This window comes from Balaenoptera physalus, assembly GCF_965194825.1.
Source record: "Balaenoptera physalus genome assembly, chromosome: 1".
NCBI classification, from domain to species: Eukaryota; Metazoa; Chordata; class Mammalia; order Artiodactyla; family Balaenopteridae; genus Balaenoptera; species Balaenoptera physalus.
In genome coordinates, this window is record NC_138882.1 from 132,069,496 (window position 1) to 132,091,041 (window position 21,546).

At 35.8% G+C, this 21,546-nt stretch overlaps 1 protein-coding gene across 1 annotated transcript in view; it reads left to right on the forward strand.

The window, feature by feature from the left end:
* The window catches only part of LRRIQ3 (leucine rich repeats and IQ motif containing 3), a 245,295-nt gene that overhangs the window by 150,583 nt on the left and 73,166 nt on the right, over positions 1–21,546 (forward strand). Inside the window, exon 6 of the mRNA XM_082421407.1 lies at positions 13,753–13,861. Coding sequence (XP_082277533.1) covers positions 13,753–13,861 — 109 coding nt within the window. The remainder of the gene's footprint in view (positions 1–13,752; positions 13,862–21,546) is intronic.

A 21,546-nucleotide genomic window follows, 5' to 3' on the forward strand; every position in this document is an offset into this window, starting at 1 on the left:
TAGAAATTGACAGTATTGAATTTTCTCAAAACAAAGTTAGGTACCATGACATGGAAAATATTAATTATTGAATCACATTGCTGCTCTCTGATCTATTTAAGATAATTTTAGAGATATTCCATCTAAGCATGGGTTTTGGTGATTATATCCACCTAGAAAGCCTGTAGAGACTCACAGTAAATTGCAGCCATTTCTTTATATATAAGTTTTTGTTTAACAAAATATAAGGATTCTGACAATACCTACTTTATTAGCTTAAGAACTGAAAATAAACCTGTTTGCATTTGAAAGTTTGGTAACTACAGTTTTGAGTCATTTTATCCAGCCTCAGGAATGTTGGACTTCATGTAAATAATAAATGTTTGGACCATGGTGGAAATATTTCCAATAAGAGCAGTAGGGCTGAGGTTGTTTAGGAAGCTGTGCTCGTTACATTGTGAAGTTGGACAGAATGTGATTTGTACTGAGGCTGTAGAACTTGCAGGCTGGCAACTCAGGGTCAGGTAAAACACTTTATTGAACATCTCTATCTATCTATCTCCTGAGTGTGTGTACGTATACTATTTTATACACACACACATATGTATGCATATATATTATATAATCTATTTTTTGCTCAAAACAGTCCCTGCAGTTCCTGAGCTATATGTATCATTTGGAGGGAAGAAGTATAATTATACGGCATTAGAAACAGCTGTTTTAGTCCTTAGTCTAGTAATAAGAGCTTGTATGATGCAACATTTACAAATATTCTGAATTCCGCAAATTAGTATATTACTCCCAGTTGTGGAAGGCTAAATCCTCAATTTTAGAAAATATTATCCAAGTAATTGTTACTGAGTCAATTTAATAGTTTATAAGTATGTATTTATAAAGCATATTTAAGTTGGTTATAATATGCTTTACTTTAGAAACATGATTATATATATGGCTACTATGTTAATTTATTGAGATGTTTTCTTTATGGTAATATAAACCCCTCTTCGGATTCTAAACCAATTTAAACCATAAACTTTCTAAAATGCTAGATTTGCTTAAGGTGTGTAGGTTAGAGAACAACCTAAACATCATAAAATATTGGAGGTCTCTTTGTTCTTTTCTCCTCTTCTCATAAATATAAACATTGTTCAAATATACCTAGAAATATAGACTCTTGAGCTGTATATTTTACTGCTGAGGGAAAAAGGGTTTTTTTTCCTAGAAAGTTCTATTTCACTGCCCATCATTAAATTTTATACCAGCATGTGAGTGGTCTCATTTGGGGATTCCTTAAGCAGTGTTAACTTATATTACTAATACATACTATATCCCTTTCATTTAAAAATGATTAGATTAAAAATTATTTATTTACTAAATAATTTACTAAATATTATTTTAATCAATTGAGTTAACATTTGAGGTTTAATAAAATGCACATTTTATCAGGAATGTGTTTAGCATTCAACCTGTGCTTTCTACTATGTTTTTCTCACTTTCAATATCTTTATCTTGCTTCTCATGTTTTCTATATCTACATAGAGGATTAATCATTAAATTATGCCATATTTTGAGAAGTACAGAATTTAAATATTCACAAAATAATAACTTTGTACCTATGCCTAACATAGTGCCATGGATATAGCTGGCACTCAATACATATTTGTTGAAAAAAACTAATCAAATGTCTCAATCCTTTTTTGTTATTTGTGAGTTGATACTGCAACAGAGATTGAAGAATCCAGTCAAAGTGGTGCAGGGATATTGAGATAAGTAAACCATGGCCCCAGTCCTCACAGAGAATAATTTCTTCTAGGGATGAAAAATGTACTTAACTATTATATAAGGTAGAACGCAATAAGTGCTTGAAAGTTATGAACAAAATTATATCGATTATGTAGAGTTACACTCTTTTTAAAATGTGATCCTTAGGCAAACAAGATACAGAATTATTTACAATTATTACTATATAATATGTTGTCTATTAGACAATGTAAAAAATATATTTTTAAAAGGATTATGAATAGAATTGCATTGTCATGTAAATAGTAATCAAATACTTTTCTGGAGAGATTTTTCAAAGAAACATAAACTTGTATACTCCGAAATTTCCTCATGCCCTGTACTTTCATTACTCTGCCTACTATCAATTATTACTATTCATGAACTACTGTTGTATTCTCTGAACTTGAAATTGTAACTTATCTAAACTCTGGAAGTTTGCAGCATCTCTTTTTTACTGGGTTTGACAACCGCTACTACTAAGCAGTTGCTGTATTACCGGTGTCATATAGCAAAGAGTGGGCCTCAATGATTTACTCATTGGCACCTCTAATCTTGGTGAGGATAGAACTTAGACTTTAATCATTCTTAAACTGAGGGAGCATATCTTCCTATGATGCTTTTTTCCCACATGTTCTTTAACTGGACAATTGCAGCAAAATATAATTTCAGCCATCCTCATTTCCTGTGGCTACTTTTTTGTATAGAAGAGAAATGCCACATTTCTTCCTATATCTACTAGGTTTCTCCTGTATTTGTTTATCCAGGTCATCCTTTGTGAATTCTCTTCCCCATATCAAGAATATTATCACTTCATTTCTAGTCTTCATTGTTTTGCGTATGTTGAAGAATCCTTGCATTCCTGGGATAAACCCCACTTGATCATGGTGTATGATCCTTTTAATGTGCTGTTGGATTCTGTTTGCTAGTATTTTGTTGAGGATTTTTGCATCTATGTTCATCAGTGATATTGGCCTGTAGTTTTCTTTCTTTGTGACATCTTTGTCTGGTTTTGGTATCAGGGTGATGGTGGCCTCGTAGAATGAGTTTGGGAGTGTTCCTCCCTCTGCAATATTTTGGAAGAGTTTGAGAAGGATAGGTGTTAGCTCTTCTCTAAATGTTTGATAGAATTCGCCTGTGAATCCATCTGGTCCTGGGCTTTTGTTTGTTGGAAGGTTTTTAATCACAGTTTCAATTTCAGTGCTTCTGATTGGTCTGTTCATATTTTCTATTTCTTTCTGGTTCAGTCTCGGCAGTTTGTGCATTTCTAAGAATCTGTCCATTTCTTCCAGGTTGTCCATTTTATTGGCATAGAGTTGCTTGCAGTAATCTCTCATGATCTTTTGTATTTCTATAGTGTCAGTGGTTACTTCTCCTTTTTCATTTCTAATTCTATTGATTTGAGTCTTCTCCCTTTTTCTCTTGATGAGTCTGGCTAATGGTTTATCAATTTTGTTTATCTTCTCAAAGAACCAGCTTTTAGTTTCATTGATTTTTGCTATTGTTTCCTTCATTTCTTTTTCATTTATTTCTGACCTAATCTTTATGATTTCCTTCCTTCTGCTGGCTTTGGGGTTTTTTTGTTCTTCTTTCTCTAACTGCTTTAGGTTCAAGGTTAGGTTGTTTATTCGAGATGTTTCCTGTTTCTTGAGGTAGGCTTGTATTGCTATAAACTTCCCTCTTAGCAGTGCTTTTGCTGCGTCTCATAGGTTTTGGGTCGTCATATCTCCATTGTCATTTGTTTCTAGGTATTTTTTGATTTCCCCTTTGATTTCTTCAGTGATCACTTCCTATTAAGTAGTGTATTGTGTAGCCTCCATGTGTTTGTATTTTTTACAGATCTTTTCCTGTAATTGATATCTAGTCTCATAGCATTGTGGTCGGAAAAGATACTTGATACGATTTCAATTTTCTTAAATTTACCAAGGCTTGATTTGTGACCCAAGATATGATCTATCCTGGAGAATGTTCCATGAGAACATGAGAAAAATGTGTATTCTGTTGTTTTTGGGTGGAATATCCTATAAATATCAATTAAGTCCATCTTGTTTAATGTATCATTTAAAGCTTGTGTTTCCTTATTTATTTTCATTTTGGATGATCTGTCCATTGGTGAAAGTGGGGTGTTAAAATCCCCTACTATGATTGTGTTGCTGTCGATTTCCCCTCTTATGGCTGTTAGTATTTGCCTTATGTATTGAGATGCCCCTATGTTGGGTGCATAAATATTTACAATTGTTATACCTTCCTCTTGGATCGATCCCTTGATCATTATATAGTGTCCTTCTTTGTCTCTTGTAATAGTCTTTATTTTAAAGTCTATTTTGTCTGATATGAGAATTGCTACTCCAGCTTTCTTTTGATTTCCATTTGCATGGAATATCTTTTTCCATCCCCTCACTTTCAGTCTGTATGTGTCTCTAGGTCTGAAGTGGGTCTCTTGTAGACAGCATATATATGGGTCTTGTTTTTGTATCCATTCAGCCAGTCTGTGTCTTTTGGTGGGAGCATTTAATCCATTTACATTCAAGGTAATTATCTATATGTATGTTCCTATTCCCATTTTCTTAAATGTTTTGGGTTTGTTATTGTAGGTGTTTTCCTTCTCTTGTGTTTCTTGCCTAGAGAAGTTCCTTTAGCATTTCTTGCAAAGCTGGTTTGGTGGTGCTGAACTCTCTCAGCTTTTGCTTGTCTGTAAAGGTTTTAATTTCTCCATCACATCTGAATGAGATCCTTGCTGGGTAGAGTAATCTTGGTTGCAGGTTTTTCTCCTTCATCACTTTAAGTATATCCTGCCACTCCTTCTGGCTTGCAGAGTTTCTGCTGAAAGATCAGATGTTAACCTTATGGGGATTCCCTTGTGTGTTATGTGTTGTTTTTCCCTTGCTGCTTTTAATATGTTTTCCTTATATTTAATTTTTGACAGTTTGATTAATATGTGTCTTGGCGTGTTTCTCCTTGGATTTATCCTGTATGGGACTCTCTGTGCTTCCAGGACTTGATTAACTATTTCCTTTCCCATATTAGGGAAGTTTTCAACTATAATCTCTTCAAATATTTTCTCAGTCCCTTTCTTTTTCTCTTCTTCTTCTGGTACCCCTATAATTCGAATGTTGGTGCGTTTAATGTTGTCCCAGAGGTCTCTGAGACTGTCCTCAGTTCTTTTCATTCTTTTTTCTTTATTCTGCTCTGCAGTAGTTATTTCCACCATTTTATCTTCCAGGTCACTTATCCTTTCTTCTGTCTCAGTTATTCTGCTATTGATCCCATCTAGAGTATTTTTAATTTCATTTATTGTGTTTTTCATCGTTGCTTGGTTCCTCTTTAGTTCTTCTACGTCCTTGTTAAATGTTTCTTGCATTTTGTCTATTCTATTTCCCAGATTTTGGATCATCCTTACTATCATTATTCTGAATTCTTTTTCAGGTAGACTACCTATTTCCTCTTCATTTGTTAAGTCTGGTGTGTTTTGACCATGCTCCTTCATCTGCTGTGTGTTTTTCTGTCGTCTCATTTTGCTTATCTTACTGTGTTTGGGATCTCCTTTTCACAGGCTGCAGGTTTGTAGTTCCCGTTGTTTTTGGTATCTGTCCCCAGTGGCTAAGGTTGGTTCAGTGGGTTGTGTAGGCTTCCTGGTGGAGGGAACTAGTACCTGAGTTCTGGTGGATGAGGCTGGATCTTGTCTTTCTGGTGGGCACGTCCACGTCTGGTGGTGTATTTTGGGGTGTCTGTGGCCTTATTATGATTTTAGGCAGCCTCTCTGCTAATGGATGGGGCTGTGTTCCTGTCTTGCTAGTTGTTTGGCATAGGGTGTTCAGCACTGTAGCTTGCTGGTCATTGAGTGATGCTGGGTCTTGATGTTGAGATGGAGATCTCTGAGAGATTTTTGCTGTTTGGTATTACGTGGAGCTGGGAGGTCTCTTGTGGACCAGTGTCCTGAAGTTGGCTCTCCCACCTCAGAGGTACGGCCCTGATGCCCGGTTGGAGCACCAAGAGCCTTTCGTCCACACGGCTCAGAGTAAAAGGGAGAAAAAATAGAAAGAAAGAAAGAAAGAGGCTATAATATAGTGAAGTAAAATAAAGCTATTGTAAAGCAAAGCTATACAGACAAAATCTCACCCAGAAGCATATACATATAAACTCACAAAAAAAGGAACAGGGGAAAAATTAATATATCCTGCTCCCAAAGTCCACCTCCTGAATTTGGGATGATTCGTTGTCTATTCAGGTATTCAACAGATGCAGGCACATCAAGTTGTTTGTGGAGCTTTAATCCAATGCTTCTGAGGCTGCTGGGAGAGATTTCCCTTTCTCTTCTCTGTTCGCACAGCTCCCGGGGTTCAGCTTTGGATTTGGACCCGCCTCTGCGTGTAGGTCGCCTGAGGGCGTCTGTTCCCCGCCCAGACAGGACGGGGTTAAAGGAGCAGCTGCTTCGGGGGCTCTGGCTCACCCTGGCCGCAGGGAGGGAGGGGTACAGAGGAGGTGGGGCGAGCCTGCTGCGGCAGAGGCCGGCGTGACGTTGCAGCAGCCTGAGGTGTGCCGTGCGTTCTCCCGGGGAAGTTTTCCCTGGATCACGGGACCCTGGCAGTGGCGGGCTGCACAGGCTCTCGGGAGTGGCGGTGTGGAGAGTGACCTGTGCTCGCACACAGGGTTTTTGGAGGCGGCAGCAGCAGCCCCAGCGTCTCACGCCCGTCTCTGGGGTCCGCGCTGATCGCCGCGGCTCTCGCCCGCCTCTGGGATCGGTACTGATAGCCGCGGCTCACGCCCATCTCTGAAGTTTGTTTAGGCAGCGCTCTGAATCCCCTCTCCTCGCGCACCAGGGAACAAAGAGGGAAGAAAAAGTCTCTTGCCTCTTCGGCAGCTGCAGACTTTTTCCCGGACTCCCTCCAGGCTAGCTGTGGTGCACTAACCCCTTCAGGCTGTGTTCACGCCACCAACTCCAGTCCTCTCCCTGGGATCCGACCGAAGCCCGAGCCTCAGCTCCCAGCCCCGCCCGCCCCGGCGGGTGAGCAGACAAGCCTCTCGGGCTGGTGAATGCTGGTCGGCACCGCTCCTCCGTGCGGGAATCTCTCCGCTTTGCCCTCTGCACCCCTGTGGCTGCGCTCTCCTCCATGGCTCCGAAGCTTCCCCACTCTGCCACCCACAGTCTCCACCCGCGAAGGGGCTTCCTAGTGTGTGGAAACCTTTCCTCCTTCACAGCTCCCTCCCACTGGTGCAGGTGCCGTCCCTATTCTTTTGTGTCTGTTATTTCTTTTTTCTTTTGCCCTACCCAAGTACGTGGGGAGTTTCTTGCCTTTTGGGAGGTCTGACGTTTTCTGCCAGCGTTCAGTGGGTGTTCTGTAGGAGCAGTTCCACGTGTAGATGTATTTCTACTGTATCTGTGGGAAGGAAGGTGATCTCCACGTCTTACTCTTCCGCCATCTTCTCTCCTCCCGTGGCAAATTTTTCAAGAAGGCAATTTGAAGTTGTAAGTTTAGCTTTTCCTCCCCGCGTCGCCTGCGTCCTCAGGAAACCCAGCTCCCGTCAGCGTGGACGCAGCCCCACGTTGTCCTGAGCCAAAACCCCAGCGAGTCCTGAGGAGACCAAGCTCCTGTCAGCAGAGAAGCCGAGCCCAACGTCCCAGCCGCAGCCCCGGCGGTGCCTGAGAAGCTACAACTCCTCTAGTCTTCATTGTTAAGATAAAGTAAGATTGGGATCAAATACAAGGTAGTAGCAATTTTTCAAATATCAGTTAAACCTGCCAGTTGCTTAAAGGGGGACTATCTTAAAAAGTAACGTTTTCCTCATAAAATTTTTACCTTAAACCATGCCCCTTCCTCCATGGTTTTTCCTGCTAACTAACACTTATTCTTTAAAGCAGAGATCAAGTGGACCTTGCAATACATGGATCACTATACATTAGCCTCCTCTCTGGTGAAGGCTTTGCTTGCTAAGTTAATGAGAGTGTGTGTAGTCAAACACTAGAGCTAACAGGTTTTCATTCAGACATAAAAGAACCACTTTTTTTAGTTTCGGTTTTAGCATACTCCTAAAGTTATCTCTTTGAGTATTATATAGAAGACCTAAGATCTGGATTAGCACTTTTAAAGATGATGTCTTGGCTGTGAAGAGGAAGGCAACAGAAACAACAAAAACAACAAATGGGGTAGGATACCAAGGGGCTGGTGTCTTGGCTGTGATTCTAAGGAGGTTTTTGGAATCATCCTTGAAATGGAGACTACTTACAATGAATAATATATAATATAGACAAAACAAATGCTTGCTCGGGTATAGGATAGTATAGATAGTACAAGGATAAATAGATAACATAACAATGAGTCTCTGTTAACAATATGCTTTGACCAAAGACTTATAATTTCCTTAAAAGTCAAAGGACTCTGATTTGCATAATATATAATGTGAAAACAAAACCAAACAATCTTCAGAACACTAACTAAGCTAAGTTTAGAAACTCAAACCACTAAGGGTTGAAAAGGAATCTTGATTTTCAAAGACAAAAAATTTGACATAAATTATTTACCCTTGGTCTAGAAAGGAGATTGAGGAAATTGTTACCACTGTCACCACTCCTTAGTATTAAATGATAAATTATCATTTCTCTTTGGATAATTAGATATCTAGTCCAGTCATCCACCTGATATTTTACAACCATGTACTTGTTTGGTTTGTCAATTACAGGAAGCTGCATAGATCCTCAGTTAATCTATTCCAATTTTCAGTAGTACTCTGAGAATTTTTTTTCTCATTATGATTGAGTGATATTTAATCATATACAGATTATCTCTCCCTATTTCCATACCTCTTATAGATGATTTTTTTCTTAGCTTCTCCACTCAATACCATCAAAGAAGAGTTCTTTCATTGTCATTGTGATGTAGGTAGATAGAGACATGTGCCTGAATAAATACATAATTATTCATATCAGATGGTGATGTTTATGTTTTTTTGTGGGTATTGAGAAATGATAAAGTAAAAGATGCTTCAGGAAATTTAGAGAATCTGTGTTGATGTACATGATAAAGAGCTTAGAAGAAGAGGATAGGATAATTGTAAAGGGTTGCTCAGTGAAATGCTTTGGAGTAACCATAGAGTATGAAAAATATCAGGAATGAAAGAATAGAATATTGAAAAGTGTTACTTGGGATAGAGTCCTTTAAAAAATATAAGTTAGAAATTTATTTTAAAATTATGTCTAGTTGTTAGACGCTTTCCAAAAAATGAAGTTTATATTATATTATTTTATGTTAGCCAAAGTTCCTAAACCTTCACTCATTCCTTCTAGCACTTCTCTTTAGTACTATTCATTCAACATGTAACAAATAATTATTGAGTATCTGCTGAGTGCCAGGGGCCATTCCTGGCTTTGAGTAAACAAGATAAGCAAAGCCATTAGCCCCTTGTGGACTAGATTCTAAGGAAAAAAAAAAAAATGTAACCCTAGTAAACAAACAAATAAAATTGTGATAAATGTTATGAATTAAATATATAAGGTGCTGAAATAGGGAATAATAGGAGGATGCCCACTTCTCATAGGATTGTCACAGAATGTTTTTATCTGAGGAGATAATATTTACAATTAAGACCTAAAGGATGGGAAGCTAGCCATGCAAAGTATAGGAAGGAGAGTGTTCTAGGTAGAGGGAAGAGCTTACACAAGGATCTGAGGTGTGCAGTAACTTGTTTTAGTTGAGTTGGGTTCAAGGTACTGAATGAAATCCAGTGTGGCAGGAGTATAGTGAACAAAGTTGAGTAGCACACAAGATGTGTTTGATTGTGTAGTCAAGGGCCATATTTTGCTGGGTTTTTGTACCTCATAGTAAGGACTGAACACTTTGGACAGCCATTATGGGATTTTAAAGCTAAAGAGAAACATGATCATATTTACCTTTTGACAAATATAAATATATCTTGTAACAGCTAGGGTTAAGACAGAGACCAATAGGAAGCTATTTCTGTTTAGAAGGGATGATTATAGCTTACACTAGAGAAGTAAAGTGAAAACAGAGAGAAGTGAAAGATTTGAAATAGGTTCAGGAAGTAGAATTGCCAAGATTTGCTGATGACTTAGATAAAGTGTCTCAGAAAAAGGATAAAATAGAGATGAAATCCTAAATTTTTATGGTTTGAATAAGAGAATGGTATCATTTTACAAGATGAGGAAGATGGCAGTTGGAGGATGTGAGAAGCCCGGATCTCTTTGTTATCTCTTCTCTACACTAGATTTATACGTGGCTTATTTACATAGGGCTTACTTTAAAAATAATTCAGTAGGTAGGCTCCTTTCTTTTCATGTCCCAGGTTAACTATAATCATCTGAAAATATGTTGCCCTGACCTGAAACAGTACTTCAGCTATGGTTCAGAAATGAATATGGTAAGATTGCCATTTCTCTCATTCTAGATGGAATGCTTATACAGCATAAAGTCATCACACAGTGGACTTTTAATTTACTCTTGACTAAAATATTTTTTATCATTCATGTTTTTAAATCATATTATTGTAGTGATTAAATTCGTTTTGCCCAACTGCAATATTTATTCCTATTAACATTCATCTATTCAATTTGACCCATTGCTCCAGTCTATTGATAATCTTTTAAATTTGTCCAGTATTAACTGATTTTGTTCTTTTACCACTCCCTTTGAAAATTTGATAAGCATTTTCTTTATATTTTTATTCACATCATTCATATAACTATTGATCAGCATAGGGCTAAGAACATGTCCACATATCAAGACATTAGAGATCTCCCTTCAGGTTGGCATCATTTTACTAATCCTTACTCTTTTCCATGTGATAACTCAACATCTTTGATCTCCACCTAATCATACTGTCTTTCCATAAGTAGTGAAAGTGTTTATCAAACATGTTGCTGAAATGCAGGTTTATCATATCAAGGATATTTGAACCTGAGTTAATTCTGACCCTGTTAAAAATAAAATTATATCTGATGTAAATTAGTTTATTTTCAATATATATTGCTCCTTGGTGATTATTTCTTTTCTAAATCCTACCAAAAATCCTTTAAATGTTTTCCTAAATTATTGAAGACCAGTGTTAAATTTAAGGCACTTTAGTTAATAGAATATCTTTTCTGTTATTGAAAACAAGATATTAGATTTTCTCCAGTGTTGTCATAACTTGTTTTCTCTGTGATTTTGAAGATCAATCAATAAATGGGCACATCCTTTCTTTTTTTTTCTTACAGTACATAAAACAAACATCCCATTTTCTTTATGTTGGCAGCTTGTATAAGCCTCCGTTCATTTAGGGCTTTAGACACTATGATCATTTTTCTATAGATTTGTTTCACTATCACATAAGCACCCTTTGTCATGGTTCTTCTTTTATAAAAGCCAAGGAAGGGAAAATTATTTTATATGATGACAAACAATGATATGTTGATAGTATATAAAAAAGGCTAAGTGGGCAAACTAAAGAAAATATATTTCTAAAAGGAACTAGCTAGCTATTGATTTGACTTGGAGGCTTTTAAATTTCATGATTCTGCAAATTAACTTTATTTGTGATAGAGTCTGTATACTCAGATTTGACAGATAGATATATACCTTTTAAAAAATTTCCTTATTCTTTTGGGGGGGTAAAGAAATAAGTACTAGTAGAAACAGAATTGTTGAACATATCCTTTCATTCCACTTTCATTATTTTCTTATGAGGAGAATATAAGTATGAGATCTAGAGCACAGAAAGGGTCCATTTCTATGATTGAAGTAGAATTTGAGGTGATTTTTAACATATGAATTGCATTGTCAGGAGGGAAAGACAGAGAGTAGTTACCAAAATAGAGCAGAATTCATAGAAGTAAGAAGATATAAGAATGATGATATGGCCTGAAGAAGATTGATGGATAAATTTGAGGTTGAAAAAGCATTTAGAACTGATTGTTACAGATTTGATTGCAAAACAGTGGTCTACATTTTTTGTCATATTTTAATAGTAAGATTTGAGCCCAAATGAAAATAGAAACAGCATTATTTAAAATATTGTCATGTTTTGATAGTGCATTATTATATTTATTCTTGACAACCTTAAAAATTTTCTAAATATAGAGAGAATAGGTTAACTCAAAAGTAGCTATTTATTTGTCTTTCTAGCAAAAAGTAATATTTTTGTCATGTAAAGACTGAAAATAGTGTTGTGTAAGAGTTATAGTGAAGGATTTTTTAGAGAAGAATAAAAACAGATTCATTCCAGTATGAGATAATACCTAGTACCTATCATGAGCATTAAAAAAATTCTTGCACAATGAGTCACTGCATAGAGACTATGTTTTCAAAAAATCAATTAGAGGACATTACATATAAAATTTAAAAGATAAAAATAAACTCAAGGATATTTAATTAAATATGTCTGTATTATATGGTGTAGGAATTTGGACATAAAATTGTAAGTACAGGGGACTAGGACACATATCCAAGTGTTTCTTCTAAATTGTAGAGTAAAGGAGGTTTGGATAAGTGGACAGTCAAGGCAGGGGAAATATGAAAAAAAATTTCTGTTTAAAAATTCTATCAGCTATCACATGTTAGAGAATTTATGTGACTTTTCTCCCCTTGGATGAAGGTAATGCTAGTCACCACAACTAGAAATAAGTATTAATAGGTTTAGAGGAAAGATATGACTTCAAATCTCTTGAGTATGTTGTGTCTGTGAGATTTTCCAGGGTGAAAGAACACAGCTTATGGTGGTTATGAGTATTACATAAATTAATATCTATAAAGAGCTTAAAATAATGGCAAATGGTAAGCACTGTACAGGTATTCCATAAACAAATATACAGAACCAAGCATCTCAGAAAAGAGATCTATCTGAGGATATATATTTGTGAATCTTCAGAATTTAGACCAGTGGTTCTCATCAAGGAAAGCATAATATCCTGGGAAAGTTTTTCCAAATACAAACATATATCCCTTCCCAAGATTCTGATTTTTTTATTTCCTGTAGCAGACTGTTAGTTGCCTACAAATATCTGTCCTTCTCTTCTTTCTTGGTAACAGACCCACCATTTTACTCCAGGAAGTAAAGTACCTAGCAAAAAGGCTGCATTTCTTACTCTCTCCTTTTTAGCTGTGGGAGATCAGTGATTTATGAACAAATTATTGGAAGGGCCTCTGGGAAAGTTCCTTAAGACACATGGCCTGTGCCCTTTTGTCATTTTATCCTTTCCTCCATCTTGCTGACTGAAATATAGACATGGTGTTTGGTGCTCTAGTAGCTATCTTGACTCATGAGTAAATCTTGAGGCTGGAAGCCATGTAGATGATGCAGTAAGATAGAGATGATACATTTTGAAAGAGCCTGGATTCCTGATTGACCTGGTTCCTCTGTACCAATCCTGAATGGTCTGTGAAGAGAAAGAGAGATAACACAGTATCAATTATTAAAACATCCCCAACCAGTTTACAGACATTGTATAGTTTACATCTGACAGTGCCTCTGCTTTCCACAAAGCTCCTTATCAATATTCTACTTATTACTCCTTCCACACATATCTGATCCATTTGTACTTTTAAGGCCTGTGATAATTCTGGCCCCATTTATTTCTACCTATTTTACTATCTTTTAGTGTTCTGTGAAATAATTTTGTCCCTCCTTTCTTACTCTGAATCTTCCATCAGGCTTCCTGGACAACATTATCTTGCTTCTCTTTGTTTATTCCTTATTTCTCCTCCCCTCTGATTCCTTTTGTCATGGCACCCTCCTGACAGATCCCCCTTCCCCTCAATTTCCCTTAGAGCATTGTCCAAAGTATATCATTAACTCTTAATAGAAAGATAGTTTATCAGAATCATACATAATGGAACTCTTTTCATCTTTTCTTAACTCTGCCTACCTCACAGGTTTCTGCTGTTGTTTTTAAAATAAAAGTCAATTATGATAATGTATTATAATACATGTGAGGGTTCTTTGAGAACTCTAAAACATATATGAGATATTATCATTGTTGTCATTGCTTTTATTTTGTTTCCACAGAATATACATTCTCCTGTTGATTTAAAATATTCTAGTGAACAGAGAAAACATGTTTCTTCTATTTTATATAAATTAAAAACAGGAAAACCAAGACATCTCATTCAAAAAGGTTAGTTATATGAACTTTAAAATTATATTTAATGAACATATTTTGATGAAGAGTAATTAAATTTGTTAGACTTTGGGCATGTTAATTTTGAACTATAAGTATGACTCCATGAAATACATGTTGAGACTTCTAGATAAAATATCCATATCTCTTTCAGTAGTTTATAAATATATATATGCAGAAAGTTGTTTCATGGATATGAAGGACCTGATTTTGAGTAGAAGTTGGGAATTAGGAGAAATAAGTATTAGCAAGAACCATATTGAATTGATAGTTTTGTTACCATATGGCTGTGCCAGTATGTTACCTCCTTCAGGAAATCTGTCAAATATCAGATTAATTAATATAAATTATTTCAGTTAAAATGATATTAAATGTCCTTCAGGCTTTGAAGATAATTATTTTTTGTACACAAAAATACATTTTATTGTTAATAAAATTTTGGTCATCATTTGTGTACCTGTTTTTATTTTGTTTTTGCAGAATTTCTTCTGATAAAATGTGTTATGATCAGATGATATTCTTTTCTTTACCTCTGTCTTTCACAGAAGAATCATAAAACCAGTTTTGTAAAATAACTTGAAGGTCTTATAACTTTTCTCAAGGTTTCTCTTAAACCTTTTAAACATTATTGTGATAAGAACATTTAGTATGAGGCCTACCCTCTTAACAGATTTTTAAGTGCACAATACAGTATTGTTAGCTATAGGCACGGTGTTGTACAGCAGATCTCTAGGACTTTTCCATCTTGTTTAACTGGAATTTTATAATCTTTAAACAGCAATTTCCTATTTTCCCCTCCCTCCATCCTTTTAATTCTGAAATATTTGATTTTTTTTCCTTTTTAAAAATTCATGGTAGTGTCTTTATCCTTATTGAATTTTTTTTTCTTCTGTGTATGTGAACTGGTCGAACTCTACCAGATCCTCATTTGTCAGGCTTTGTTTGTTATTTCCTCACTTCTTTATGAGGTTCATGTACTTTATATATTTCCTAAAGCTCTGCATCTTTTATTTAAAAGTAATTTTATTTTAATCCAGTTATTGAACTGGGTTCATAAACCAAAATGAACCTAGGTTTATAAACCAAAATGAAATGACGGAAAAATAATAGTTCCATGCTCCATACCTCCCCACTCACTCTTCTTGCTACCCCAAGACAATAATCATTTAATAATTATTAATGACTCTTCTGTTATTTACTTTTATATTTCCAAGTAATATGCTTATTCTGCTAAAATTTCTTTTTCAACTTTAGATATTATATACAATTTCTACTGTGAAAGATAGAGGTTTAATTATCTTATAAATCTTCCCTAATACATACTCTTAACATGTCCCCTCCTCTTTTCTCCCAATAGAATTCTATTATCACTATTTGGGGGTTAATTAATTTTTATTATTTTTATTATTATGGCTATGTAAATACTACTCACAGCTGAATCACGCAATATATTAGGCTATGTTTGCTTTCTTATACTATTTTTTTAAAACTTGTTTGGAAACCTCATAAGAGTTAAACCTCCACTATCACCAAGCACACCCACATATATATATTTTCAAGATACTTCTGCTTGAGCCCTTAATTTGCTGATTTAATCAGGACTGCTTACTTTCTAAACTTGTTCTTAACAGCTGTCATCTTGGTACATCACTTCAATTGTGATCCCGAGAATTCATTTGTTTCTATGCTGTGTTGTGTGTTCTATGCCTTGTTTCCAGGATTCTATATCTTGTTCTTTCTTGTTTTATTTTCTTATGTTAATGCAGTGCTTTTTCCATTAGTTTACTGGGAAATTATATATAGGAGGTAAGTTTTTTAAAACCTTGAAAGTCTAAACATGTCTTTATGCTACATTTATGTTTGATTGATGATTTAACTGTGTAGAACCCTCAGAATTTTCTCAGAATTATTTTATTGTCTTCTAGCTTCCAGTGTTACCTTTGAGAAGTCCATTGCCATTCAGGTCTCAGTCTGATGTATGTGAACTTCCGTTCATTGTTTTTCTCTTCTGACTAGAAACTTTCAGCATTTTATCTTTGTACTAGGTGTTCTGCAATTTCACAGTGATTTGGCTCAGATATTTTTTTGTTTGCTTGTGTAGATTTTCTTTCAATTCAATTTATTGTGGCTTTTTAATCTGAAAATTTATATCCCTCATTTATCTATATTTCTCTTGTATTATTTTGATGGTAAATATATATAACACAGAACATACCATTTTAACCATCTTAACTGTACACTAAGCATATTTATATTATTGTGTAACCATCATGACCATCCATTTGCAGAACCTTTTCATATCCTTCAACTGAAACACTATACCCATTAAACAATAACTCCCAATTCTCCCCTCCTCCCAGCTCTTGGAAATCACCATTCTACTTTCTGTCTCTAGAAGTCCTATGTGTATGATTACTATGGGTATCTCATAAAATCGGAATTATACAATATTTGTCCTTTTGTGACTGGATTATTTTAGTTAGCATAGGGTCGTAAAAGTTCATCCATGTTGTAACATCTAAGAATTTTTTCTTTTTAAGGTTGAATAATATTCCATTATAAGTACCACATTTTTATCCATTCATTTGTCAGTTGAAACTTGGGTTGCTTCTACATTTCAGCTATTGTGAATAATGCTTCTATGAACATGGGTGTACAGATATCTCTTTGAGACCCTGCTTTCAGTTTTGTGTGTATACCCAGAGGTGGAAGTTCTGGATCATATGATAATTTTATTTTACTTTTTTGAGGAACTACCATACTTTTTTCCACAGTGGATGTAACATTCTACATTCTCAATAATAGTGCACAAGAATTCGAATTTCTCCACATACTGACCAACACTGGTTATTTTCTGCTGTTGTTGTTCTGTTATTATTGTTGTAGTAGTAGTAGCCATCCTAGTGGCTGTGAGGTCATATTTCATTGTGGTTTTGATTTGCCTTTCCGTAATCATTAGTGATGTTGAGCATCTTTTTTTCTTTTTATAACATCTTTATTACTGTATAATTGTTTTACAATGGTGTGTTAGTTTCTGCTTTATAACAAAGTGAATCAGCTATACGTATACATATATCCCCATATCTCCTCTCTCTTGCGTCTCCCTCTCATGCTCCCTATCCCACCCCTCTAGGGGGACACAAAGCACTGAGCTGATCTCCCTGTGCTATGCAGCTACTTCCCACTAGCTATCTATTTTACATTTGGTAGTGTATATATGTCCATGCCAGTCTCTCACTTTGTCCCAGCTTACCCTTCCCCCTCCCCGTGTCCTCAAGTCCATTCTCTAGTAGGTCTACATCTTTATTCCCATCTTCCCTTAGGTTCTTCATGACCACTTTTTTTTTTTAGATACCATATATATGTGTTAGCATACGGTATTTGTTTTTCTCTTTCTGACTTACTTCACTCAGTATGACAGACTCTAGGTCCATTCACCTCACTACAAATAACTCAATTTCGTTTCTTTTTATGTCTGAGTAATATTCCATTGTATATATGTGCCACATCTTTATCCATTCATCTGTCGATGGACACTTAGGTTGCTTCCATGTCTTGGCTATTGTAAATAGAGCTGCAGTGAACATTGTGGTGCATGACTCTCTTTGAATGATGGTTTTCTCAGGGTATATGCCCAGTAGTGGGATTGCTGGGTCATAGGGTAGTTCTATTTTTAGTTTTTAACGGAACCTCCATAATGTTCTCCATAGTGGCTGTATCAATTTACATTCCCACCAACAGTGCAAAAGGGTTCCCTTTTCTCCACAACCTCTCCAGCATTTATCGTTTGTGGATTTTTTGATGATGGCCATTCTGACTGGTGTGAGGTGATACCTCATTGTAGTTTTGATTTGCATTTCTCTAATGATTAGTGATGCTGAGCATCCTTTCATGTGTTTGTTGGCAATCAGTATATCTTCTTTACAGAATGTCTCTTTAGGTCTGCTGCCCATTTTTGGATTGGGTTGTTTGTTTTTTTGATATTGAGCTGCATGAGCTGCTTGTATATTTTGGAGAAAAAACCTTGTTGCTTCGTTTGCAAATATTTTCTCCCATTCTGATGGTTGTCTTTTCGTCTTGTTTATGGTTTCGTTTGCCGTGCAAAAGCTTTTAAGTTTCACTAGGTCCCATTTGTTTATTTTTCTTTTTATTTCCCTTTCTCTAGGAGGTGGGTCAAACAGGACCTTGCTGTGATTTATGTCATAGAGTGTTCTGCCTATGTTTTCCTCTAAGAGTCTTATAGTGTCTGGCCTTACATTTAGGTCTTTAATCCATTTTAGTTTATTTTTGTGTATGGTGTTAGGGAGTGTTCTAATTTCATTCTTTTACATGTAGCTGTCCAGTTTTCCCAGCACCACTTATTGAAGAGGCTTTTCTCCATTGTATATTCTTGCCTCCTTTATCAAAGATAAGGTGCCCATATGTGCTTGGGTTTATCTCTCGGCTTTCTATCCTGTTCCATTGATCTATATTTCTGTTTTTGTGCCAGTACCATACTGTCTTGATTACTGTAGCTTTGTAGTATAGTCTGAAGTCTGGGAGCCTGATTCCTCCAGCACCGTTTTTCTCTCTCAAGATTGCTTTGGCTATTCTGGGTCTTTTGTGTTTCCATACAAAATGTGAATTTTTTTGTTCTAGTTCTGTAAAAAATGCCATTGGTAGTTTGATAGGGATTGCATTGAATCTGTAGATTGCTTGGGGAGTACCATCATTTTCACAATGTTGATTCTTCCAATCCAAGAACATGGTATGTCTCTCCATCTGTTTGCATCATCTTTAATTTCTTTCAACAGTGTCTTATGGTTTTCTGCATACAGGTCTTTTGTCTCCTTAGGTAGGTTTATTCCTAGGGATTTTATTCTTTTTGTTGCAGTGGTAAATGGGAGTGTTTCCTTAATTTCTCTTTCAGATTTTTCCTCATTCTTGTATAGAAATACAAGAGATTTCTGTGCATGGGAGTGTTTCCTTAATTTCTCTTTCAGATTTTTCCTCATTCTTGTATAGAAATACAAGAGATTTCTGTGCATAAATTTTGTATCCTGCTACTTTACCAAATTCATTGATTAGCTCTAGTAGTTTTCTGGTAGCATCTTTAGGATTCTCTATGTATAGTATCATGTCATCTGCAAACAGTGACAGTTTTACTTCTTCTTTTTCGATATGGGTTCCTTTTACTTCTTTTTCTTCTCTGATTGCTGTGGCTAAAATTTCCAAAACTACATTGAATAATAGTGGTGGAGTGGGCAACCATGTCTTGTTCCTGATTGTAGTGGAAATGGTTTCAATTTTTCACCATTGAGAACGATGTTGGCTGTGTGTTTGTCATATATGGCCTTTATTATGTTAAGGTAAGTTCCCTCTATGCCTACTTTCTGGAGGGTATTTATCATAAATGGGTGTTGAATTTTGTCAAAAGCTTTTTCTGTGTCTATTGAGATGATCATATGTTTTTTCTCCTTCAGTTTGTTAATATGGTTTATCACATTGATTGTTTGCATATATTGAAGAATCTTTGCATTCCTGGGATAAAGCCCACTTGATCATGGTGTATGATCCTTTTAATATGCTGTTGGGTTCTGTTTGCTAGTATTTTGTTGAGGATTTTTGCATCTATGTGATATTTGCCTGTATTTTTCTTTTTTTGTGACATTGTTTTTTGGTTTTGGTACAGGGTGATGGTGGGCTGCTAGAATGAGTTTGGGAGTGTTCCTACCTCTGCTATATTTTGGAAGAGTTTGAGAAGGATAGGTGTTAGCTCTTCTCTAAATGTTTGATAGAATTTGCATGTGAAGCCATCTGGTCCTGGGCTTTTGTTTGTTGGAAGATTTTTAATCACAGTCTCAATTTCAGTGCTTCTGATTGGTCTGTTCATATTTTCTATTTCTTCCTGGTTCAGTCTCAGAAGGTTGTGCATTTCTAAGAATTTGTCCATTTCTTCCAGGTTATCCATTTTATTGGCATACAGTTGCTTGTAGTAATCTCTCATGATCCTTTGTATTTCTGCACTGTCAGTTGTTATTTCTCCTTTTTCATTTCTAATTCTTTTGATTTGAGTCTTCTCCCTTTTTCTCTTGATGAGTCTGGCTAATGGTTATCAATTTTGTTTATCTTCTCGAAGAAGCAGCTTTTAGTTTTATTGATCTTTGCTATTGTTTCCTTAATTTCTTTTTCATTTATTTCTGATCTGATCTTTATGATTTCTTTCCTTCTGCTAACATTGGGTTTTTTTGTTCTTCTTTCTCTAATTGCTTTAGGTGTAAGGTGAGTTTGTTTATTTGAGATGTTTCTTGCTTCTTGAGGTAGGATTGTATTACTATGAACATCCCTGTTACAACTGCTTTTGATGCTTCCCATAGGTTTTGATTTGTCTTGTTTTCATTGTCATTTGTTTCTAGGTATTTTTTGATTTCCTCTTTGTTTTCTTCAGTGATCTCTTGGTTATTTAGCTCTGTATCCTTTAGCCTTCGTGTGTTTGTATGTTTTACAGATTTTTTCTGTAATTGATATCTAATCTCATAGCATTGTGGTTGGAAAAGATACTTGATACGATTTAAATTTTCTTAAATTTACCAAGGCTTGATTTGTGACCCAAGATATGATCTGTCCTGGAGAATGTTCCATGAGCACTTGAGAAGAGAGTGTATTCTGTTGTTTTTGGGTGGAATGTCCTATTAATATCAATTAAGTCCTTCTTGTTTAATGTATCATTTAAAGCTTGTGTTTCCTTATTTATTTTCTGTTTGGATGATCTGTCCATTGGTGAAAGTGGAGTGTTAAAGTCCCCTACTATGATTATGTTACTGTCGATTTCCCCTTTTATGGCTGTTAGCATTTGCCTTATGTATTGAGGTGCTCCTATGTTGGGTGCATAAATATTTACAATTGTTATATCTTCTTCTTGGATTGATCCCTTGATCATTCTGTAGTGTCCTTCTTTGTCTCTTGTAATAGTCTTTATTTTAAAGTCTATTTTGTCTGATATGAGAATTGCTACTCCAGCTTTCTTTTGATTTCCATTTGCATGGAATATCTTTTTGCATCCCTTCACTTTCAGTCTGTATGTGTCCCTAGGTCTGAAGTGAGTCTCTTGTAGACAGCATATATACAGGTCTTGTTCTTGTAGCCATTCAGCCAGTCTGTGTCTTTTGGTTGGAGTAGTTAATCCATTTACATTTTAGGTAATTATCGATATGTATGTTCCTATTACCATTTTCTTAATTGTGTTGGGTTTGTTACTGTAGGTCGTTTCCTTCTCTTGTGTTTCCTGCCTAGAGAAGTTCCTTTATCATTTGTTGTAAAGCTGGTTTGGTGGTGCTGAATTCTCTTAGCTTTTCTTGTCTGAAAAGATTTTAATTTCTCCATCGAATCTGAATGAGATTCTTGCTGGGTAGAGTAATGTTGGTTGTAGGTTTTTCCTTCATCACTTTAAATTTGTCCTGCCACTCCCTTCTGGCTTGCAGGGTTTCTGTTGAAAGATGAGCTGTTAACCTTATGGGGATTCCCTTGTATGTTATTTGTTGCTTTTCCCTTGCTGCTTTTAATATTTTTTCTTTGTATTTAATTTTTGATAGTTTGATTAATATGTGCCTTGGCGTGTTTCTCCTTGGATTTGTTCTCTATGGGACTCTCTGCACTTCCTGGACGTGATTGGCTCTTTCCTTTCCCATATTAGGGAAGTTTTC